Raw genomic sequence first — 24,989 nt, 5'->3', positions numbered from 1 at the left:
TGGACCACCGTGACTCACACACATACACAGGAAACTTCCCCAGGCCTCCCCTAATGATAACTATATCTAACACACCCACACACACTGCTGACATTTTTCCTCGAAGCACATCTATAGGCTTCCACTTTATACTTGCGGCATGACGTTGTCATGAAACCTGCAGGCCTCGGAAAAGTTTCTGTCCCCATGTACTTATGTTTACAGTATATGTACACACTAAAGTGTTGTGTGAGTGTTTGTAGCCCAGCTTGTCTTTTCACAGCTACTCTACAGGACACAAAAAGAAAAACAAAAGGATTATCATGAGAATAAAGTAGAGCTGGAGGACATGAACCTTTTGGAAAACCTTTTTTTTTTATGGAATCGTATGACTATGCATGTTCAGTAAAAAAAAAATCAAAAACAAAAAAACACACACACACACAACTAGCTGAATGTGTTTATTAGAGTTTCAGAGATGCAAAAATCTGTAAAATGCTGAGTAACAGAATAAGAAAGACAGAGACCCATGGCGTAGACACCTGCTATAAAAAGTATTCAACAACCTCTGTTTGATCTTTGTTTTACAACACTGAATTTGAGTGCTGTAAAAGACAGCCATTCAGACAGTGACATAAAACCTTTTATCCAAATTAATTATAGATGAACAACAAAATAATTAAATCATACCAATGTAACCAATATGTAAAAGTTATCTGGTTAGATGGTTTAACTTTGAAAGGTCCAACTCTTAATTAAATGACATTTAACCCTCCTAAAATGTATTTCTCATTATTGAATGTGATTCTATGCTGTGAATCCATAAAGAAGTACAGAGGGAATACTTTCTATAGGAAGTCTTATAATTACAAAGATGAGTCTTCTCAACTCAAGCTGAGGTCAGAGTTAATAATGCACATTCACACATAATGTACTTACACATTCTTCACAGGTGCTTTGCTAGAGGGTATTTAATCATTTAGCTAAAAATCATCACAGATGGAGGCTAGGCCCACACGTTCTAAAAATGTAGAACATCTAACGTCCTCTGCTGCCAAAATAAATAAATCTTTACATTAAGAAAAACCTACAGGTGGAACACGAGTAACAACACTACAAGGTAGTGATGATGTCCAATGTTCAATGGAACTGGTAAGGCAACTGTTGCTAGGTTAATTCTTTAGACAAAATATATACAAGCTGGACACCAAGTGGGTGGAATAGGAGCATTGTAATAAAATATGTTTCTGGTCCTTTTTTATATCAATACTGCTAGTTAGTGGCTGCTCAAGTACTCAACTGCTAGATTTTGTCTCTAAGCATCACTGAACCTACAGAGAAGAGGCAGTGAGGACAGGAAGAAAAGACGAGACAACGGATCAAACTTTTTTATATAGTTTGATTATAACTGATTCAGAAGAATAAATCAAGTACTTCTCCTACTTTACCATATTTTTCCCTCACCTGTAAAGTTCTTCCTTTAATTATAAGATTTTTTGACTTCCAGTAACCACCAAATAAAACTCCACCATACATACACATATACTGTTGCACATGTGCACACAGGTAGACACGAGCACATACACGCAATTTTGACCAAGGTTTTACACAGTACCGGCAAGAGCCCTGTGGAGTAACAGACACTGATCAATCACCTGTCATTTTTCAGTCCCAGTCTTGGACAGAATCAGGTCACAGTCTTTTATAACGTTAGCTTCTGCTTTACAATAGCAGTTATTCAGTTTTAACTGCACAATTACCTGAAGAATGTGTTGAAAAATAGTTCAGAGTTAAAAACTGATTCAGCTACAAATACATGTCTACAAAAAAAAAAAAAAAAAACTTCTTAAGCACTCCACCAGTGCCTAGAATGAGTCTTTTATGAACAAATACACATTTCTTTCAGCATTTCTCTTCTGATTCCAAAGACCGAAGTAAACAGTGGCTGCAGACTTGCTGGAAGCAAATCAGTAAGTCTTTCAAAGTGATTGTGGTCCATCAAACTGTCTTTCATTTTAATGCCAGAGCTTCCAGCTACTTCTTCTGTGCATAAAGTAAAATTCATTTGTGCACAGTAACCAGTGTAGATATACATGTGATCCTGCTGACCGCGTACTTTTTGGTCCAGTTCATATTCAACGGATGGAAGAGTAAGTCCATGAAACACACATGGGGTGTCAGTGCTTTCTGTGCGGCCGTCATTCTGGTGAGTGCAGGCGCAGAAAGAAAAAGTCGGATGAGGCCAATCCTGTCCTTTAAAGAACACACATCAAGGCGATCAGAAATCAAGCGTCGCACACACTTTTCCTCCCAATCACAAAGATCTCTTAGAGATATTTATTTTTACTTAGTGAGAATAACTTTTATCCCTACACTTGAAATCAGTTTGACGGCATTTTCAAAAGCCCCCTGGGAGGTCAAGCTTCAAAAATTTCATGCGGACCATGAATGTCTCAGAGTCATAGCAACCAGATATGAGGCTGCTTGTGAGACGAGGGCTCAATAAGCTATGGTCAAGAGAACAGATAAACGCAGATAGGCAGCCAGACAGATAAGCCTGTTTTAACTGAGCGATAAGCTTTAACCACCGTTTATATGTCAGAGACTAGCAAGTCATCACATTTTAGAAACATTATACAGAATATGTTAACATGCTGCTTGATACTTGACTTCAACAATGAATGTGAAAATGCTACATCTAGAATTTGCGCGATAAACTAACCCAAGCATGAAATCGTCTTACCTTACTTGCCCCCAACTGTTATCGAACATCTCTAAAGATCTGAAAGAAGAACAATTCAGGGTTTATGACAAGGAAGAAGATAGACAGATGGAGAGACTCAGAAATATAGGGAGGAGATGACAGAGATGGACTGCAGACAAGTTTGTGAAGTGTGAACAAGAAGTGTGAGAGAGATGTAGAGATCCTGTGGTACTGACATTCAAATGTCATAGGAAACCTCAGTTGGTTCACATAAATGGGAGCAGTCAACCATCATGACTTTCACACAGGTCACAACAGGTCTTATGTGTGTCAGCAGGTTTCATACAAAGAGATACACACTGACAGACATATTTACGCTCTCACTTCACACAGAAAATTGGACATATTAACTGGCAATGAATCTCCTAGCTTCTGCTGCTGTACCACCACTATCAACAAGCAATGCACATCCTCTCACATTCCCAACAAAAAATTCATCAAGTCCATAGACTGAACAGATGAGCATCAATATATGGAAGGCAACAACACAGCAACCCTTGAATCATGTTATTGCCAGTGGTAGCTCCGGCAGACTGTGAGGAATTCTTATGTGCTGCTGCAGTCTGCGGCAAACTAATGAGAGGTATGTGAGAGGGTGAAAACAGCAGAAGGAGACAACTGCATCCTCAGATTGTGGACGTTTGGACTCAAAGCACCAAGATTAAGCACAGAGTGAAGTGTTTTGGATGGCTGCACTCAAATTTTCTATGGATGTAGGAGAACAGATGGAGAGGGTGATGTTGATGCTGCTGAACAGGTAAGGTTTAATGTCAGTGCGCTTGAAATGTAATACAAAAAACCTACAGTTGAGATGTTCGTCAAATTCAAGTACACAACTCTGAGCTGATGAAGCAGCAGTGCTGTGAAACAGTGTTAACCAAAGTTTGCCCACAGGCATGACTTCACTTCAAATGTGTTATTGTTTCCGATGCTTTTGTTTTTCAGAGCTTTGGCAGGGGTTCACCAGAATAACTCTAGCTGTAATTCTGTTTTCTTGGCTCTCAGTCCAAAACGTCTGCAATGTGAAGATGCTGCTGTCTGCTCCTCTTCACACTGTCTGGATTCTTATACAATTTCAGGCCCTGGCACAAATTAGTCATTGTCTTGGAATTCAGGCTCATGAAAACACACATGTTCGTGTTTCACAGTAAAGAGCCCAGCAGACTATTTTTGGTCAAAATCCACAGTTTAAGAACCCAGAACCTGTCATGATGACTAAATCAAAGATAAATCATGGATCAGAGATTATTGATGCTGCACAGGTGAAACCCCCAACAAGTCCTCCTCTTCACAGAAGGGATAACAAAGAGAAAAAAAATGCATCAGAAGCTCTGCATGAACCTTTGATACAGAGCTTCCGAAGTTATGCATGTTTCTCACATGTGAAATATTCTGAACAGAAATCTTTCCTTTAAAGTACATATTACACAACTGGTATAAGACTTGCGCAAATTTGTTCTTCTCTTTGGTGAGGATCAAGGTTGAGGGTCTGGACCACCTGCTCAGCATGAATGTCTCTGATTAGCCGGCAGCTCTGGATTGAGCTGCCTGGTTTGTCCTAGATTAGTCCCAGTGATTGGTAGATTGACTCACAGCAAGCGGGTCTTGGCTGAAAGTTGCTACACTGTTCCGCATCTCATTCTCACTGCCACGCAGTGGTATCAGTGACACGTTACCATGACGCGTATCTGGCAGCACACGGCTTGCCCGTGTCTGTTGGAATCCGTCCTGAGGCCACACGTCGCCATCATACTGTGATGAAGAGTGGACATGGATAGAGGGAGAGAGCACACAACATTACCACAGGGAAATCAGGAAAAACATGTTAACGTGCCATGCCATTTAAATTGTCCATCCAACAGTGGTGTGGTATCACTAATCCCACAACTACTGGATCACCCTTTGGTTGTTACAAGCCTAAAAGCTTACTGACTGGTTGAAACATTCCAGATTCATGAATTTTGAATTCTTATGTGCATTTGTATTAACACATATATTTAATACACTGTGTGTGTGGCCTTGGTTTTATTAAGTAGTGGAGGGGGGGCAATCTTGTATGGAATACTTGTGGGGACGCTTGGAGGGTTAAAACCTGCAATGACTTGGTTTTAGGTTAGAGGTTAAAATTAGATAATCATTAGGCTAGGTAATACATCCTCACAAAGTTGTGTGTGCATGTGTGTGAAAGAAAGAGAGAGCACACCTGGATACTGAGAAAAGTAGCATACCACTCCCTCATTTCTGACTGGGTGTCACAGCACAGATACCTGCAAACAAACAGAGAGGGATAAAGAGAGGCAGACAGTGGGATAAAATTAGGTGGTAATATGTGTGTGTGTGTGTGCGGGTGGGTGTGTACGTGCATGTGAGTGTGTGCGTGTGTCCGTGTATGTGTCCGTGTGTGTGTGTATTTGTGGACAAGAAGGCAGCGAGGCAATCAGAGACCAAGGGAAATTTGGAAAAAAAGAGTGTGAAGGAAAGAGAGGTAGTGAAAGATATTAACTGAAATTGACATGTTCTCTCCTATGGTGACCGGCGGTGAGGCCACAAGCGTAAACACTCAGTGTGATTCCTAATTTAAACTCCAACCAAAGAGAAACACTGATTAGGACCTTCAGCAGTGACTGAGTGTGTCTGTGTCTGTGAAAAGTGTTTGAGTCTCTGATGCCTGTGTGTGTATGTGCATATTGTATGCCACTCAGGTTGCCATTACACAGCCCTATGAGTCATCAGCCATGCTGTGATGCTGAATAAACAGGCTTTATTTATACAATTATTATTGTTATGAGCTCTGTTTTAGACTACAACCATTATTCAAGTGCTCTCCACTGAGACACAGCGAAACACTGGTACAAGACAGCGTTCAGTGTATTCCGCTGACAGAAATGTAGCTACAGTCGATCTGTGATTTTGCACACATGCCAACACGTTTCACTCACACATGAAGCTCCTCCCTCTGCCTCGTTTGTGTCATTATGCCTAACATACCTCGTTAGTGCTCATTTGAATTCAAAACAGAACTTATTTCAGCAAAAAAAAAAAAAAAAACGGCTGTACAGCGTCTCCTACAATACATTTTGCCTTTTAATTTTTGCTTGCAATTAACTGCCCACTAATCTACAACATTATCGGCTGCAGAAAGATGGATGCTGCTCATTTATCATTATGGATTTCCACAATGCCGCTGAATTACATTTGCATAATATTGTGAAAATTTATCAGCATCCCTTAAGTACAGTGATAAAATGACAGCTGCAAAAAGGGCAAATTGATGTGTTGAAGAGTTTTGAGGGGATAGAAGCATTAGGATAAAACTAAATGACATTAAGTGCAGGGAGCTAAGTAAGATTGGGAGAATGAGGGTTGGCATGCCACATATCATATTTTCACTTTGTTTCTTCTCTCCAGTCTTCTGATTCAGTTTTCTCGTACCTGCGATAAATTCTAAAATGTCTACAGTATGTCCCCTTCAGCTTGACACTCCACATTCTCAGCCTCTCTTCTCTAGCTTTCTTCCACATTCCCTCCCTCTCTCCTATTCTTCCTCTCAGGTGTGCTTTTTCCTGTAAGGGACATGACTGTGGAGCGAAACCAAGGGGTGATACATTCTACAGCGTGACGGGAACAGTACTTCTATTATAACTGTGAAGATGTCTCCTGCTGTTGACAATACAGAGCCCATTGTAACCCGAATTAAGCACACAGAGCACGCATGTGTATTCAGCCGGTAAACACAGGAATACGTAAAGGGATGTATGCGGGAACAGACTTGAATAAGAACAGAGGTATAGGTGTACTTATGTAGCATGTAGCTCCCCCCTCCCCGGGTACAGCTGACTTTTCATATCCCTCTGTATCCAAACTCTCATGCAGGGATCTGACCCCTTTTCTTGCCTGCAGAGAAGCTGCCAGCTTTCTCTTAGATTTCTCTCTGTTGGTCATGTTTACATGCATATTGTAAATGTGCTGCCACTAAGGGAAAAATTCCACTCCCTGCGAAACATGCTAAACACAAGGAGAGCAAACATGTCAAAGGACCTAAATATGTTTGCACTGGAGGCTACATGCAGACAAGGCTGCAGAAACAAATAAAGATATATTCATGCTGTAGCAAAGCAGGATGCTTTAACTGAGGAAGCAGGACTGGAAAGAAATTCTAATTCTCCAAATCCATAAGTATATAATTCAATATGTGCAGTAGTAGAAGTATCACAGACATTAGACAGGTTAATTAAGTTATCTTAATTCTGAAACAACGCCTTCAAGGGTTAGAGATTGGTGGGGGCAAGTAGCTGGTGTTTCATCTTGAGTTCTTTCTTGCTACAATAAACACACCGCATGGAGCGATGACAAAGAATACCTGACAACTGCATGTTTATGTGAACCACAAATTGGTCGAGTCTAATACAATTACTTAATTCTTCAGCATCCATCAGATTTTATAAACATAAAGAGAAGCCTGCTGCACTACATGTTTTGCAGTTTAATACAGATAAATGAAAGTTTAAAAAAAAAAAAAAATATGAATGCTTGTTGACAAAATGCGCAGAACAGGCCTGTGCTGCGACTGCACTGGGCTGACAGTTATGAGTTGTACACCGATCAGGCATAACATTATGACCACCTTCCTAATGCCTAATCCTATCCCTTATGCCTCCAACACAGTTTTAACTCATCAGAGAATGGACATGGGCCTTCTGAGGGTGTCCTGTGGTGTCTGGCAACACAATGTTGTTAGTGGGGGCCTTTGGGTCCTATGAGTTGAGGGGAGGGGCCTCTGTGGATCATCCCACAGATACTTGATCAGTTTGCTGCCATCAAGGAGTGTCATTGCTATGGGGTGGGGGTGTCTGGTCTGGTCTAGGTGGGTGGTACATGTAATATTTAATGTTGTGGCTGATCGGCGTATATAATACAGTGCCAGAAAGATACTCACCATTGCTGTCTCTCTGGCTTCTCTTGTTTCTTGCTCTCATATACCACTGTCAGTCCCCAGCTAGAAGCAAACACAGAAAGAGAGATGAAATAATGTCAACAGCAGGACCGGTGCAGATTCTCATACTCAGTCTGCCCCCTAGTGGTCACTCAGTTTAAAAATCTCCTTGAGACGAGACAAAAAAATCTCAACCTGTGTACAGCTTTAAAATAATGAATCCTGAAGTAAGCTCAGGGGCACTGATCCATTTAGTCAAAATTGAAAGTTGAATAAAGAAACCCATTAAGAATACACAAATGTTCCTTAACTTTATACATTTATTCATTTACCCCATGCTGTGTAAAACTACTGGTACAATCACAGTTAAAACTGATCTGAATTTAGATTAAAACTTTGCATTTTGCTTAGCAGTGTAATAATAATCACTCTTAGTGATTCTGTGGTGGAGTTGAACACTTTTAAAGGCTGCATGCGTATATGATTCCCCTGTGAAAATAAGTGTAATCTCTAAACGCAGACATTAAGGCTAACCTACTTAATACAGTCCAGGAGGACTGTAAGGTTTTTGAGCCCACAGAAGTGAGTGATGGATTATTGTTATTTCTCACAGCCTGTCTTTCACGTGGTGTCACACCTCTTTCAGTCAGACAGTAAGTGACATCCGTGTTGCACTGCATGTGCTCACCATGTAGGAGGGCGAAGCTTCTTCTTGATACCTAGGTAAACCTTTAAGTTCTTGACTGGCCAGTCACGTTCTGGACGATTACTCTTAAAGACAATAAAAATAAACAGTTACAGAGCCTGTGAGGGAATGTGACAATAGAAAAGATAAAAGAGAAAGTGTACGTGTATCTACGTGTATGTAGCCTTACTCTGACATCCTTGTACATTCTGAGGGAGGTGAAGTTGAGGATGAAATATCGGTCGTGGAAACTTCCAGAGGAAAGGCCCAATCCCAAGATGCTTCGTTCCTCTCTGAATTTCATCATCCCGTGTTTGGAAGCATCCACTTTACTAGCTGGAGGGCAGAACGAGAGGTTATGCAACAATGTGAAGGATGAATTAATTAATTATTGTGTTGTTTTGTGTTTACCCAGGTAGACAAGCATCGCTTCCATAGCGAGGTGTTTCTTGATGAGCAGATTGGAATCAGAACCAGAGCAGTGCAAGATGGGTAAGACTCGCTCCTGATAGTGCAGTGGACGTTCTGAGGAACAAAAGGAAATGTAATGAAAAGCTAATGCAATGTTAAATTATTTATTTTCATCAGGAAAAAAAAGAATTAGAACATTATTAAAAAAAACAAGTTGTGCTCTGGACATCATGACTGGAAGCAAAAAATCTTTATAGAAGCTATAAAGTATGCGCTTCTGTTTCATTAATCAGTAGAATGCGGACTTGAATTTATAGTAGTATCACTTTACATCGTTGAACAGTTTTTACAGTGAATACATACCAAAAATAGTCACTGTTTAATCTGGACTAAACAACTGAGTGTATCCTACTGTAACCAGCAGGTTGCTTTACTGACTACTAATGGGAAATCTGCCATCTGAGTGTGGCCCACATACCAGGCTTACAAGAATGATCTTTTTGCCTCTGGAGTTAGTGTGTCACTTTTGTAGTATAGACTGCAGGCTGAGTGGAGAGCACGCCACTGGCTTTCTGTCATTGTTTCGTTTTGCTCAGGGCTTGTTCAACTTTCATGTTAATTTGACACAGCCTGTATTTAGACATATGAACTCTTGTTGGTTTCCACACCAATTGACAAAAAAATGGATACTAAAAAATTAGATAACGGTGGATTATAAATCTAATCTGCAATAGAAATTATAAACTACATGCTACTGCCAAACTATTGTCTCACTCCCCTCTGTCTTTCTATGTGGCTCACCCATTTCCTCCTTGTCGCTAACCTCCCAGCAGCTCCAGTACTCTTTTTCCTTAACTGGGATGTTACGTCGATCCAAAACCTCATATGTCAACTCTGCTGCCGTCATGGAACCAGGGATCTAAGGGAAGGGAAGACCGTTTTTTTCTCTCAGCAATGTGAAAGGATGTTTGCATACTATTAGAGACAGTTTGTTGTTGTAAAACTTCATCAGTTGAGAGAAGAACTAGGAACTCAAAATGTTAAATGTCAGGTAATCTTGACATTTGGTGAAATTCTGTCCACCTTGACATGTTGCTCAGCTGTTTGCTTCTTCTCCTCCAGGTACACTGTACAGATGAAGTGGCCTCCAGGTTCAGTACTCTGAAGTGTCCAGAACGCACACACATGCACGCACACACAGACACACAAAGGGAAAACACAGAGACCATCAGCACAAAGAGAAGAAATCTTGAATCTGACTTCATGCATTATGATTTCTAACACTTCATAATGTCACATGCACTGAAATAATCAGTTTGATCATAACAATCTACAGAGCTGAAACCTTTCTTTGTTCAAAATTAATAAGATTACTGTGTGTTCTGTAAGTGTGTATGTGGCTCACAGGAAACTTGGTGTTGAGTTTCTCCCGCACTTGGATGATAACTTTGATTTCGTCTAGCTGCTTCTTTAGCTGCTGCTCATCCACCTGCAAACCAGTATGAACACATTAATTCACACACAAACATATCAATCATCAGTTGAATGTTAGTGGTAAAGTCACCACCAGAAAATTAAAAAATGCTCATCTTTCAATGTCATACACTAATGCCCGGCAGCACATCCTTATATTGTTAAGTTGATACCACTTAACCGAGCTGTACTTTAATGTCCTCGGTACAAAATAATGGAGTTCAAATAAGGCTTTCAGTGCTTTGGAGTTTGTTTTTAACCAGAAGCTGACAATGGCTACCGGGAATTCATTCTAAACTCATGAGAGGCAATCACACAATTATGCATTTCCTCATTCTCTCCCTTACTTGTCTCTATTTTCTTTAAATTCCTGGAAAGAAACTAGCATAATCTCAGCACCACTTAAGATCTGTTTGATAGTCACAAGATGACAATGATATATGTGTAAATCTTAGAATCTGTTCCAGGAAGTTGTCTGTGGATGTTTCCAGCATTTTCAGAGACTGATCTTGCAGCAAGTATGCAAAACGTTTACCCTCTTATTTTCATTCCCTTGTATAACTGTGAGCAGTAAGTCTGACCTCAAAGATGAGTGTGTAGTGCTCTATGAGGTCTTCTATGGCGCGGCCAGCAGTGAAGTCTTTCCCGTCAGTTTGGAACAGAGTGGGACCGAACACTATTGCCAGGTTATGGAGGTTCATCTGGTTTAGCTCAGAAAAACGCTGCACACTGGATCACACATAAAGTTAAATACACAAATTGGTACATGTATACAAAGATAAACAGAGATATGAGATGTTGTCAGTACTTGTATATGTGTCTCACCAGTAGAGGTGGTTGATAAGGGCTTGTAGTGTAGCCTTGTTGACATGAGGCAGCCTGTCCAACAGGACCTTATACTGGGAGATTTTCATACTTTCATCCTGGATGGCTAGAGTGCAAGCGAGAGAGAGAATATTATGAACAGAGAGGAGATTAAAAAGATAGGCAGGATCAAAGAGTGTGCCAGGAAGTGTGAGTGGGAAAGATAGAAGGCATAATAGGAGAGTATAAAAGATCAAAGGGAAGAGAAAAAAATTATCTGAGAAATTGTCTGTGTAGGTATCACTACACTACACTGTAATATAGACAAACACAGTGACTACTTCCTAATGAATATTTTCTGTAGAGTTCAGTAACAAAGACCATGAAATAATTGTGTACATTAAATCTTCAGTGTAGTTTCAATAGTAAAATATTGGTTTGACTGAACAGACTCTGCTGTGTCCGCCTTCATTTAAATTTTAACTGCCCTTAAAGGTTTGCACGTACAGTACATTGTGAGATCTTTACAGCACAACAATGCAATGTCTACTGCGACTACTTCTTTGGTAGAAAATAGTCTGTTGAAAGTGTCCAGAGCAAGGTCTGGGGATGCTCCTGAAATACATTTTATTCACCACAACTGTATCAGGGTGGTATCAGATGTCTATGCAACAAATCAGGTACAATATCTCCAGACCTTATAATATAGAAATAAACCTTCTTGCCTGGCTGAATTCCAGTAAGTGGAACAATGTAGTTTTAATTTAGGCTGTTCTTAACTTACAAAGTGTCTACACTTTATTCAATAGTCTTCTGAATCTTACCGGCAACACTGAGCCAGGTTTTGCCATCCTGTGATGTGAACAGACCCTCTTCTAACTCCCTGAAGAAGCGTTTCAGTGTGTTGGAGACGTCGTCAACCTGATGCTCTCCTTCTTTTAGACAAAGACTGCGAGCATCACGCCGAAATCTCTCACACAGCGCCGCTACACGGGAGTTTACACCACTCTTGCGATAAATTCCCTCTGACGTCAAGCCTAGAACAGAAGTGAAGTATTGACATATAAAGAGATAATATTACAGACACAGACATACAGATATACCACATTTTAACACCATTGTTGGATAAAAAATAAGATATGAACATAACACATGGATTTTAACAAAGGGATCATACTGTCCAGTATAAATTAAATGTCCAATGATCCGGTAAATCTTTCAAATCTAGTGTATGAAGAGTAAAATTAAGAGTGCTCCACCTTAACACTGGAATAATCTTCTCTGACAAACAAGTGCATTTAGTAGATCAGGTTGTCAATGGTTCAAAAACACATTATGAAACAACTGATGTTGAAACCTTCAAGCACGTTTTACTTTAGACCACATACCAACCAGTGATGTAAATGTGTTATCCATTATTAGTTAGTCAGCTGACTGCTGAAGGAAAAATGTAGCAAATCTGTTTAGTATGGTAAGTTTCTTAACTGACTGGTGGAACCAGAAGAGCAACATGCTTTAAAGGTATCAACTCGGTGTAGAGAGCAGTGTGGTGAAGCTGCAGTTTTCTGCAGTGTGTGTAAAAGCTAATAAAAATAGCAGATGTGAAGTCTCTGTATAACTAATTCACTCAGAGCATGCTATGCCCATTAGAGGGCTTCTGATCATTAGAAAACCTGTCATAACGCTTGCTATCTTTTGCCATTTTTGCTTTGAGATGCTGCAGTTGCACTGATTCATCAGTTATAGTGTGTTAAAGTTATCGAGTGAGACACAATGAGTGAGAAAGTTTTTGTGACATGCAGGAGAAGGAACTATAGAATATATAGCACACCATAAAGACTGATTACATCAGTCATGTTAAATGACTTGAACATCTATATGAACTTTTCTGCCCTAGTCTGAACGAAACAAGATTGGTCAGCTGGTGGATGGTGGGAAGACGAAAGATGAGTGAGGGATAAAGAAGAGAATACATAATACAGGGAAAGAAAAGCACCAAGGAGGCAGCAAGGACAGAAATGGAGGTGGAACAGAGTTGCTTTGTTGTTCTGTGATTCCGTTGGTCTCTCCCGGAGCCAGAACTCCTGCTATTATAGTCACATGAATACATAAACACACAGAAAATGCCAAGCATGCACACACAATTACAGCAAAACCAAGATCTGCTATGATGATAATAACCGCATACACTGGTCCCAGAAAGTACACAGAAGTTAAACTATATGAAAATGTAAAACTTCCATGAGCTTAATTACCAAAATGCTAGATTGATGTTTTTGTGCCTCTCTACACGTCTCTTACCGCACTGTGTGATGTAGCCAATGCAGCTGTGTACGATGATGGGAATGTCTGTCTCTGTGAGCTGCTGCTGGCTCAGTGTGTCTCCTCCGCTCCCTGCTGCCGCTTGGATGGCCACACACCAGCCAGAAAAATCCAGCTTTCTCTCTCCCTCTATGTACAGAGTCCTAAATAGAAAGAAAGGCGCAGAGGGGAACTGTTAAAAAGAAACCATAACAGCCAACAAGCAAAGATGAAAAAGTGAAGGAACAGGAGAGCAGGTAAGGTAAAAGAGTTTACCTTTTTTCTGTTATAATTATATAACATTGTATTAAAACAGGTCAGGTTGTGAAGTTAAATACAGGCAGTTACTGTTATAAATTAGCAATTTTAAACAATTAATCTTTTTCCTTCTCACCTGCCTTTCTCCACCAGAACCAGCACTTCATTGTCTTGTTGTATTGCTGTAAAACAAAAATACTGAGTAATTCTGCTATCATCACTGTGAGCATTCACACGCAGTAAAAGCTCCATGGATGGTTATGTGGTTAGAAAGGAGCTTTGGGTTCAAGCATCTGAAGTGCTCTCCAGGTGTCTTGCAAGGCTGTCCGCTGCACCAAGGGTGCTCACTTAGATGTGTTAAATTCAGAGAACAAATTTCTTGTATGCATATGTGTGTGTGTGTGTGTGTGTGTGTATCTATATATATATAGATACACACACACACATACACATGGTTTCTGCAGATTTGAACACGTGAAATTTAAGACTTTTTAAGGCCTTTTTAAAGGCCTATTTAAAACCTGCACAAAGTACAAAAAATAAGGAAAATCAGAGACCCACAATTACTTTCAAAATAACAAAATTTATTCTCATTCAACTATCAACTCAGGACATCCCTGAGGTGGGCTCCACTAATGAGGAACAGAAACATAATAGGCCGTGGGCCAGATGGGGTCATACTGCGAGCATGCCATTGCCGGTGCAGCAACACATTACAAACCGGGCTGAACTCTGGTTTCCACTTCCAGGTCTCATTTGTAGTTTTATTTCTGCATACTGCTAATAGTCATATTTCATAAAGAACTACACAGAACACACGGAACTAACTATGAATGCCACCAACGCATTGAACAAAAAGCGAATGAACTGAGGACTGGACTGATGTAATTTAAGACCTACAATGCAAAATATGTTCATATTTAAGACGTTTTAAGGCCTTAAATTAGAATTATCAAATTTTAGACTTTTTAAGACTCCGCGAAAATTCTGTATATATAAAAAGGCAAATAAAGCTGATTTGGTGATTTGTTGCGCATTTATATATCTCACTTACAGAGCTCGTTGAGTTTGCGGAGGTGGATCTCCTCTCCTTGGCTGCCCTCCAGGAAGACATGAAGCGTTGAGCCCACCAGAGCAAACCACCCAACTTTGGACGTTTGTAGGTTCAGGCCGTCTTTACACTTCAGCCGCCCGATCCGCTCAAAACTCAGCCTGAGTAAAGGCTCTGCAGTAGCTGGGATAAAGCTCTGCAAGTAAAAGGGTGGACATTGAGAATTTTCACTGCAGTACAAATGAATCACAGCGTCCCTTCTCTTTTCACTGTATGTATTCCAATATTGTTTTCAGGTTACACTAACTTTTATGACTAAAAATGCAGCAGCCTCCATCTATCATCTTGACATTCATGTTTCTTGTGATGCTTAACTAAAGCAGCCAGTAGCAACTATTTGTCTTTATTCAGCCAATTCTGACTAAGACAATTCAGCATCATCCATGACCTTGTGCGTAACACAACCGATAAATAATACACTTTGCTGTATCTATTTCACAGAGGACATACTGGATTTCACCATTTGAAAGCAGAAGGACAAAATAACAGTTCAGCTGTTACAGAGAGTGCTGTAAATAAGACACAGGAGACACAGAAAACAGCAGCAATAGCTACTGTTGCCCAACTCACTGAAAAGGATTAATAATTATCAGTCTACCTTATATCTTCTATATCATCATTCTATAAGGGTCCATCTGAGGAGGAAATAAGACAAAACTGCTATATGTACACACTGTAGGAATTTTGTGCTTACCTTGGCAATAGACTTGACCCATTCCTTGTGGCTTTCTGGGTCATCTGTGCCAAACAGATAGAGACGCTCAGACTCTGAGTACAGTTCAAAGGTAAAGTCATACCTGGGTTGGAGCAGAAGGGAAACAAACAGAAATAAATCAAAAGGTTCCGTGCAAGTTATATGTTCGCATTTTTGTAATTAATAGATATTTAGGCCAGTCAGTGAGCATACCCATGTTTCTCAGGCGTATCGACAGCCAAACAGACTATGTCTGAAGCCTTCAGTGCTCCATTAGGGTTTGAGTTCTTGTCACTTTCATAGTAGCTGAAGGTGCCATCATTTAGCATGCACCAGCGACGACTGAACTCTACATGGATGGACAAATAAAGATTTACTAGTCACAAATTTAAGAATCCTAATCATTGTATGTTTACCACACTGTGTTGCCGATTGAGAACATAAACAAAACAGTAAGTGTTAGTAGTGCACAGTGTCCGGCCATACCCTCTTTGGCCTTGCGCTCTGTGATAGCCCGAGCCATAGAAGCCGTTTTGAACAGGAAGCCATTGTGAGACACACAAGGTGGTGGCAGGTAATGTTCCGTTTCCATATTCGGGGTCACCTCTGATCCTGGCAGCTCTACAAAAAGAAAATAAAAAAAAAAAAAAAAAATTCCTGTGAAAACCAGTTTTAGTCACTATAATACTTCCAGAAATAAAAGTAAAGCATTAGGTTTTTAGACTTTCTAATGACAAGGTCAATATAAGATCAAGCAAGATCGTGGTGCCTCTGTCTCATTGTGACATCGTTTGTCCTAATCATGTCTCCTTCAAACCTTAAGCCTTGACAATGTCTTGCCTGCCAAATTTCTCTACCCCTTCATGTGGGGAGCCTATTGCTATTACCCTATGTTTGATCTAGATGGATTTAGCATTAACCCCTGGACTATTGTCTTTGCCCCTACTAGGGGCTGAACGACTTCCGATGTCAACATCGGTAAGTCAATGACATCACACATAAAAACTAGGGGTGGGACTTTAACACGTTAATTACTATTAATTAGCCCAAACATTTTTTATTTTTTTATTTTTATTTTTTTAACCATTTAAAGTCAATACTGTTCTGAAAAGGTACTAAAGTACTTACAATGGCACTTTAACTTTAGGTCTGTTCAGTTTTGGCCAGGGATATTTTTTTTCTTTTTCTACTGTTTTGAATTGAAATGCAATTAAATGCATTTTGAGTTTACAATCATGTCTGTGTCTGTTATTTGATTCAGTCATCCACAAAAATCCATTTAAATTAAAAAAATGTTGCTTTTTCGGGCAAAAATTGTTATGCGATTAAAATGTGATTAATCGCATCAAATTGTTGATTTGCAATCTCCGCAAGATGTTTAATTAGTAACTTTAATTAGAGCATTAGACTTATGAGCTTGTCAACTAACCGGTTCAATCAGTTATTTTTTATAGGTTCAGGTCTACGGGAAAACCCCTTCACATGGAGAGAATCATTTAATATATATTTGTTATATTTGTTTCGAGGCCTTGTCCCAACTTTGTCAGCAAAGTATGTACCGTCTCAGGGACAAAATGTTGTTCAGGTTTAGGACACTGAATATGTCATACTAAATAGGAATTTAAAATATGCAGCAACAACACAAGATCATGTTACTCCTCTCTAAAAGTCCTTACACTGGCTGCTAGTGGGACTTTGCCTTTTATGTTTAAAGCACAGCCTGTTCAGTGGTTATATCTCTGAATTGCTGCGTCTTTAATTGCATGAAGGCTACTTTAGGACACCAGGCTGTTGGGACAGAGCTTTTTCTGTCAGGGATCACCATTACTGAATGACCTGACAGTGAATCTCAGACTGACAACCAACATGATTTTTTTAAGCTGCATGGGAAATCAAACTTCCGTTGTATGACTTCCTTATAATCTTTACTGATTTATAAAGATGTATTTGTGGGAACATGTTACTTCTCTCCTATGACATACTGTATATGGAACTCTATGTTTTTATAAGTGCTATACAAATCCACTTTTATTACTGTTGTTAGGATCAAAGTTTCAAAAGTGCTTTTGTGTGCTGTGCAGATACTTTACCTGTGTTCAAATTATGGCTTAGTAACTCGGCCTGTAAGGTTTGTGAGTGTGCGCTGGCCAGAGAGAGAGGCGAGGGACAACTTGTCATACCAGTTGAACAATTCACATCTGCACCGCAGAAAATCAGGCTTAACGTCTCCAGTACATCACTGCACTGCACATTTATACATAGAGCCTGGAGAGAGACAGAGCAAACGAGACAAAAAAAACCAAAAGGACACATATGGGTAAATTCTCACATATAAAGAGGTGTGTTGCTTATTGGCATTGCCAGCAACAGTCTCCAGCCTTTCAGTGTGCTGAATCTGAAATCTCCTAACATACCATTTGTCTGCTGTGGAAATATATGTATTTGTATATTTCCCAAACAGTAAAAGACTGGGATGAGAACCTGATAATTACAACACATCAGCATGTAATTAGTGTGCCAATTCCAGAACAAACGAATGACAATAAAACCAACACAGTTAAACTCTACCAATATGTAAAAGAAAAAAAGATTCAAAAATCAAAGTATACTGTTTTGTTGTATTTGTAGTATTATGGCAATGAGCCAGGAGAGAAAAAAGGCACAAGGAAAAAAGAAATATTCAGTAAATCAAATAAATACAGCGAAGAAGGAGAGAGGACATCTAAAAGGTAGGCATATAGTTAAAATAAAAAGGGAAAAGACATTTAATGTCTGATTTTATATGATGCTGAGGCTGCTGTCAAGGCCTTAATCATGTCATATGATGCTCAGTCAATTTTGAAAGACATTGTCCAAATAAAACTAACAGAGAGAAATATGCACATTTGTGTCTGAATTGTCGGACACCTCCTCCTTGTTTTTACTGTGAGTGCATCGTCACTGTTTACAGATAATTTAATATGATATAGTATTTAGAGGTTATTTGGCTTTAAACCATATGATAACAAATAAAGCCTACTGTACATGACACAAACCCCAAGATACAACTACAGTTTATGTTTTTGGACTCCAGCTACAACTTAATATAGCCTGATTAGAAAGAAAGAAGTAGATGGGAGAGGCCAAACAGGAACATAGTGATGCCTGTGGAAAAGAGGATCTAGTGTTTTTTCACCTGAGGAACTCAGTCCAGAATAAGCCCCCACACACACACACACACACGCATGCGTCTGTCTTCTGTTAAAACCAATAAGCTCTTTTGGGTCTGATAGAGACATTCCACAGCAGTCTGTCACACATACAGACTGAGCCCCTCCTCTGTTTAAGCACTATTGAGCCTCTATGCGCACATACAGACAAACAAACCAATTAGCAAAGATTAAAATTGCACAAGATATCGCTACACACACCCAAAACATACAGCGACAAACTGCATTTTTCTCTCTCTCTCACACACCATTGAAGACATCTGAACAAACAACTGTGGTCAGCCATCTGGAGTGGAGCACCTCCACAGGAACACACATACGATTCATGTGAAGGCCACAATAGAACTTGTATATAGCGTCTGAAATCCCCAGAAAACGCTGTTAAATAACATTGATTCACAAGAGCTACACTAGTTGGCTGTAATTAGCAGCAGATTATTTTTGTTTACACACTATATGGAGCAACTGATAAGACCTTTTTCAAGGCTAAAAATGTCTCTGAATTATTAAACGTGAAGGTGTTAAGCTAAAACAAAGACAATGGTGGAATATAAGTAGAAAAATCCAACTAGAGTGGGTGGGAACAATAAAGAGATTAAGAATTAATTCAGTCAGAATTCTGACAGTCATAGAGAAGAGTAGGAAAAGTGTCGGTGTCAAACTGGATCAATGGGCAGCCATGTGCTTGACTGAGTGGTAATCACTGCAGTGGGCAGGAATTACATTTTCAATCTTCGCCTTTTCCTGCTTGGATATAGCACCTTACCTTTTCTTTTCCTCTGCCGAAGTGAGAAACACTATTTGCTGAAGGTCCCAAGCTCTATTCCACTCCCCTCTTGCAGAGTTATACTTCGATTTGTCAGGTAATTAACCTTCCTGCACCAAAACTAATTGTCCCCACGAGAATGAACTGAACATAAGTTGTTTCGAGGGCTTTTTTTCCCCCTATACTTTGCTGTACTTGCTGAAGCTATGAGAATGAAAAATATCAATACTTCAGACCAATCACTGTTGACTAACATTAGTCACTCTGCTGCAGGCCAAGCCATATTATGATATACTGTAATTTGACCACAAGCACATTGCAGTTCACAAAAAGTTCTTTGCTGCCAACAAGTATAACTCAGAGCAGTGTGACATTTTAGGATGATGCAGTCTGTGTATGTTCCAACAAAGCCAAGAAAAAAAAACAGCCCTCACTCCCATGCAGAGAGACATCTGAAAGCTACATTTGGCTGTATGTAGGTCAGTGTACAGTAATGCAAAGCACGTTCTCTCTAACCTAGAGAAGTGAACCAGTCGGAACAGAGTACAATGAGGAAATGGGTTGTTTGAGTGTTTGAAGACCTCACCCTCCAACATCTGCTGCCTATGAAACAGTGAGCAATGTAAAAACACACACAGAGAAGAGAGGAGAAGGGAATTCAAGAATCTTACCCAATTCCCCCAGAGAGAGAAGGAGAGAGACGGAGAGAGATTTTATCTGGGTGTGTCTAAAATCACAGGCCTTCATCTGGCCTCTGCAGTAATATGTTACAGAATTGGTGGAAAGAAAGAAAAATATGAGAGAAAGAAAAATATTGAGAAAAGAAGATGAAAGCAGTTCAGTTCAGCACATTAATCAGACACTGATTGCATTTGGCTAGAAACATGACATTATATCTATGTACTACTATGTACAATCACACAAACAGAAAAACAAACAGCCAAGTCTGCTTTGTAGATTTTAGCATATATAGACTGCACAATCAGCCAAAACTACACGCACTTAGACGTGTATATGTATCTGCATATATTAAATCCAGATGAGAAAGAGCAACTGTTCACATATGTTCCATCATTACTTCACCAGGGACAGTTTACAGAGAGCGGGGAGGAAGAAATGGGGGAAAACACAGAGTCTGAACCACAGAAAAAGAAAGAGGAAAAAAAGCACTCCAAATAAATGAGTAAGAAAATTCACATTTAGAAATTAAAAGCGTACCTGTATATGCCCAAAAATACAACAGTGGGAATAAACAGACTCAAATGCAAAAGAAAAGAAATATACAGCACACAAACAACAGAAACAGAGGGTAAAAACCTTGAGCTGTTGATCTATAGAATCCACTTAACATAACTATAAAAGCACAAAAACAAGCCGTGGCAGTCTGTACACTATAAGGTAAAAAGAATGCTGACACAGTCAACATACAGCAGCTCAACCAAATTAGCCCTTTGTAGAGAAGGGCAGTGTGTCTGTCCAGGTGTTTTTTTATTTTGTTAGAATATATCTTTAAGAACAGAAAGCTTTGTTTTGTCAAATGCAACCAATGAGGCACAGTAAAGTTTAGTGTTGTTTGCTACTATCTCAAACTTGATACATGCACAGATACTGTCAATCTGCCAACACCTCAGCATTAAATAACTACACTGTCAATGTCAACTAAGGGAAAAAATGCAAGTACCTGCATAACACAATAGCATGCCAAGAAAACCAAGTTTGTTTTATTTATTTATTTTTTTAAATGCTCATAGCCATTGTTCCTACCAGGAACTATGAGACCCAGTTATTAAATGTACAACTGTGAAAAACAACAGTGTTTGACTAGTTCCAAAAGAGTAAAGAAAGAACAAAACACAAAGTGAGAAAGGGAACCAAGACAGAGTGATAGAGGAGACAATGACGTCCACTGACAGAGGTGAGCTTTTATCTACTCTGAGTGCGCAGAGAACACATGGACATGCACAGAAAGAGAGCAATATACCAAACACACAAACATGCCTACACTGGCACATTAATATGCATGTTAACATATTTCGGCCCACACACAACACACAATGACTCTAATGTGCACTCATGACATAGAGCTGTGGTAGTAGTAGGAGTTTAGACCAACAACAACACTATTTCTCACAATAAATTTAAAATATATGTTTGTTCAGTTGTATTGAGGTCACATACTATAAGAGAGCCAAAGACATTAACACTTTGTTATACTCTCACTAACCTACTCCCACAAAACCAAACAATCTTATTCTTTACAGAGCTAACCTACAAAAACACAGAGGTGCAGACACACAATATATTTTCACTACCCGCTATTGCAGCTCAGCTTACACACTACCTTACCTGGAAGTTTTCAGTTCCTCCAAATCACTCTTCTTTTTGAATGTCATGCAGGCACACAAAGTTGTAAAAGTAAAACTGCACGTTTGAGAAGGTTTAGTCAAACAGAATGTTTAAAATACAAGGAAGTTACAAATAAGAAAAAGAGCCAGCAGTGAAGAAATCAACTTTCTGCGGCAGTCCCAGCCAAACAATGAGGAGGACAGGAGGAGGAGGTGGAGAGAGGGAGAGGCGGAGTTACAGCACATTCCAGTTAAACCACCGAGTAATGATGTCACATTCTGAAAAAAGGGACAACAAAGAGGCTACAGAGAAGTGGGCATAAAAAGCCAGGACCAGATCAATAACCTGAAAACAGCTCAAGAAGTTCAGGCGTTTATATGGCACAGAAACAAATGTTTTTCTCTCCTTTTCACATGCTTCCTTGTTGTCAGTGGCTAGTCACATAACTGTGCAGCTGACATAAAGACATTTGCATAGTCTATAATTTTTAAGACAGGCTCTAGTATAACTAGAAGCAATGTGCATCTGAAGAACTTCAAATATTGGTTCAGAAACCAAGTAAAACTGGTAGAACGACAATCAGAGTAACCACTTCTCTGAAATGAGAGAAGGTGTTGCATTGAAAAGGCTTTAGAAAAGTCAAAGATCACTTTCTCTAGACACAGCCGGAAAGAACAATAGAGAGATACAGTAAAAAGGAGATAGGCATCATGGAAGGGGACCAGCGGCTGAACAAAAAAACGTTTTAAAAATAGAAACTTCCTCTATCTCCCTCTGCACATCCCAAACACAATGACTCACACACTCACAGGGAAGCCTGAATGCTTGAGGGGGGAAAACATAACTCACAGTCAGGTGCTAAATGTGACTCACACACTCAGTACGTCTGTGAGCCGTACACATTGTTTGGGGTAAGTGGGTTAAGCAGCTAATGAGTGACCCAGCTGGGTCTGAAACACTAAGACATTTACCACACATGATGGATCACTGCAAGGGCACAATATAAAAGCCTCAACTCTAGTCATTCCCAGGTTGTTCACAAACGGCCTGCTTCTTACTTGACCAAATGTGTCATTTTAAGAGGGAGCAGGCAATATATCTCACTGAGAAGGACTCAAGGAAAGACAGCTTAGATGTGAAATTTTAAAGGGTTGCCATCTATACTTATTTCCTGGACTGCAAAGTTTCCTGCTTGTAGGAGTTGCAAAGTGACTCACGGGTAAGCCAGGAATTCACCAGCATTATTGTAAAAGTTGCTTCAATATCATACAGTCTATGCTGAATATACTCTCCCTTTGAAAATGACAATGCATAAGATTATTGCAATTGGCAGACTGTGCTTTAAGTGTTAGACTTAATCAGGGATTCAGACAGCTTTGGTAAACTGTTCGTCCCTCTCCCTTCAGGCAGGAGGCTACGGAGCATTAAGAGCAGGACCACCAGACTGAGGAACAGCTTCTTCCCGGAGGCTGTGAGACTGTTGAACGCTGGAGGACCTCCGTAGCCAACCCCCCCCCCCCCATAGACACATGTGTCTATGGGGGGTTAAGTGTGGAGTTAAAGTGACTTTAACTCCACTCGTCACTTTAACTCCACTTGCACGCTACCTCAGTGGCACAGGACTGGATACTACTGTGTTATTCATTGCAATAATCTCCAATTACTACAGTGCTTATTTATATACTTCTTGATATTTTATTTTTTTTGTACAGATAGTTAGTTAATTTTATTTATATTTATACTTTTCTATTTTCTATTTCTGCTATGGCTTGAATCGGGACCAGAGAAACTAATTTCGTTCCATCCCATGTACCAACATGTGTTGAAATGACAATAAAGAATCCTTGAATCCTTGAATCCTTGAACCTGTTTTGTATAGAGTATGTAAAATGCCCCACTCTGGGCAAAGTGTTTAATGTAGGAAAGAAAAGAGGAAAAACTAATAAGCAGCGAAATAAATTACTGTGGACTGGCTAGGTTATTGGCGCTGACTAAGAAGCTGGAAAATAACACAGTTCAGATGAGCATGCAGAATGATTTCACATTGGCTTAAAAACATGGGACATGGGAAATGCTCTCATTTAAATTAGTATTAGGCTCCAAATTAACCATTTACACCAAGAAATGAATTTGTTTTCAAGCTCTTTTAACTAGTTTCAAATGAAAAGTCTGTTCGTCTGAGTTACTGTCTTAGTCATGGTCTACGTAGTGAGTATGCAGACCTATGCACAGAGCTTGTGGAAAAAAACTTAATGGAGATACTGGACTGAGACAAAACTGCTGTCAATGCTATTTCAGCTGTAGAAAATGAATAAATGAATGAAGCCACCATTGCAGATTGCTAGTTCAGCAGTCTTTAAAAGTACCTTTAAACCTGTGTGTCTACGAAAGTCTTTCTTTTCCAAATTGACTGAACTAAATTTCCAGTATAGTCTCTATAACCACATAAAGTACTGTGTGCAGATTCAAATGAAACATGTGAGCAACCTAGGAGAAAGCAAGCAATATGAATAGTGACTTACATTGTTGAGCTCTTTCTGGTTTCCATACAGAGGGTGGTATTTCCTATATTTGCCCTGACGGTATTTGTTGGTGATGAAGCGCCGTCTTTCTTCGCTGCAACTAGATGGTGTTAAAGCTTCACTCGGTGGGACATTAGCTGCCCAGAAACTGTTCACTCGCTTGTTGCCTAGCAACAGGAACACCTGTGTCAAAGGTAAGGTTAAGAGTATTTCCACATTAAGAAGGGAAGAGACGGTAGAGGTTCCTGTAAACTTTTAATATCATTGGTCTTTTTGCATTTTATTGGAAGAAGTTATTAACTCTATTGCATGTAAATCAATATAATCCAACCCATTAACCACCACTTCTAACTTTCCAAACTTCTGGTAGATTTTCTGTGTGTTCATACCCGAATAAGCTCCTCTGTCCAGACTTTCTTATCCATCTTCAGACTCCGAACTTTTGAGATGCTAGGACCCAGTCCTCTGTGCTCTCCTGAAACATACACACATTTTTTGAAAATCCTGACCATGTAACACACACTGAAATTCTGCAAGTTGCCCACACCCGTTCTAGTGATATTTGTATCACTAGTAAAAAAGAAAATGCCCTCTATATACCTCTAAAACCCTTTTTGAAGACGTTTGAAAATGTAACATGCTGACGACAATGTCAGAATGAAATTATTCACATCGAGAAATTCACAAACATGCGCACACCACAGACAAAAAAAAAATGTGCGCATATCCATAA

At 39.6% G+C, this 24,989-nt stretch overlaps 1 protein-coding gene across 1 annotated transcript in view; it reads right to left on the bottom strand.

Annotated features, from left to right (window-relative positions):
- Positions 1 to 408: 408 nt before the first annotated feature.
- The window catches only part of arap1 (ArfGAP with RhoGAP domain, ankyrin repeat and PH domain 1), a 48,218-nt gene continuing 23,637 nt past the window's right edge, over positions 409 to 24,989 (bottom strand). Inside the window, exons 12-34 of the mRNA XM_084559169.1 lie at positions 24,646 to 24,731; positions 24,257 to 24,439; positions 17,504 to 17,678; positions 15,900 to 16,034; positions 15,627 to 15,762; positions 15,414 to 15,516; positions 14,663 to 14,855; positions 13,745 to 13,790; positions 13,351 to 13,514; positions 11,874 to 12,086; positions 11,071 to 11,176; positions 10,827 to 10,974; positions 10,178 to 10,261; positions 9,856 to 9,933; positions 9,574 to 9,691; positions 8,773 to 8,886; positions 8,552 to 8,697; positions 8,365 to 8,447; positions 7,680 to 7,739; positions 4,947 to 5,010; positions 4,337 to 4,495; positions 2,723 to 2,761; positions 409 to 2,232 (exon numbers count right to left, since the gene is read on the bottom strand). Of these exons, the coding sequence (XP_084415295.1) occupies positions 2,741 to 2,761; positions 4,337 to 4,495; positions 4,947 to 5,010; positions 7,680 to 7,739; positions 8,365 to 8,447; positions 8,552 to 8,697; positions 8,773 to 8,886; positions 9,574 to 9,691; positions 9,856 to 9,933; positions 10,178 to 10,261; positions 10,827 to 10,974; positions 11,071 to 11,176; positions 11,874 to 12,086; positions 13,351 to 13,514; positions 13,745 to 13,790; positions 14,663 to 14,855; positions 15,414 to 15,516; positions 15,627 to 15,762; positions 15,900 to 16,034; positions 17,504 to 17,678; positions 24,257 to 24,439; positions 24,646 to 24,731 (2,615 nt within the window). The 3' untranslated portion in view covers positions 409 to 2,232; positions 2,723 to 2,740. The remainder of the gene's footprint in view (positions 2,233 to 2,722; positions 2,762 to 4,336; positions 4,496 to 4,946; positions 5,011 to 7,679; positions 7,740 to 8,364; positions 8,448 to 8,551; positions 8,698 to 8,772; positions 8,887 to 9,573; positions 9,692 to 9,855; positions 9,934 to 10,177; positions 10,262 to 10,826; positions 10,975 to 11,070; positions 11,177 to 11,873; positions 12,087 to 13,350; positions 13,515 to 13,744; positions 13,791 to 14,662; positions 14,856 to 15,413; positions 15,517 to 15,626; positions 15,763 to 15,899; positions 16,035 to 17,503; positions 17,679 to 24,256; positions 24,440 to 24,645; positions 24,732 to 24,989) is intronic.

Source organism: Chelon labrosus (genome assembly GCF_963514085.1).
Source record: "Chelon labrosus genome assembly, chromosome: 13".
In the NCBI taxonomy this organism is placed as follows: domain Eukaryota; kingdom Metazoa; phylum Chordata; class Actinopteri; order Mugiliformes; family Mugilidae; genus Chelon; species Chelon labrosus.
The sequence above is the reverse complement of the archived record's forward strand: the minus strand, read 5'-3'. Positions and strand labels throughout refer to the sequence as shown.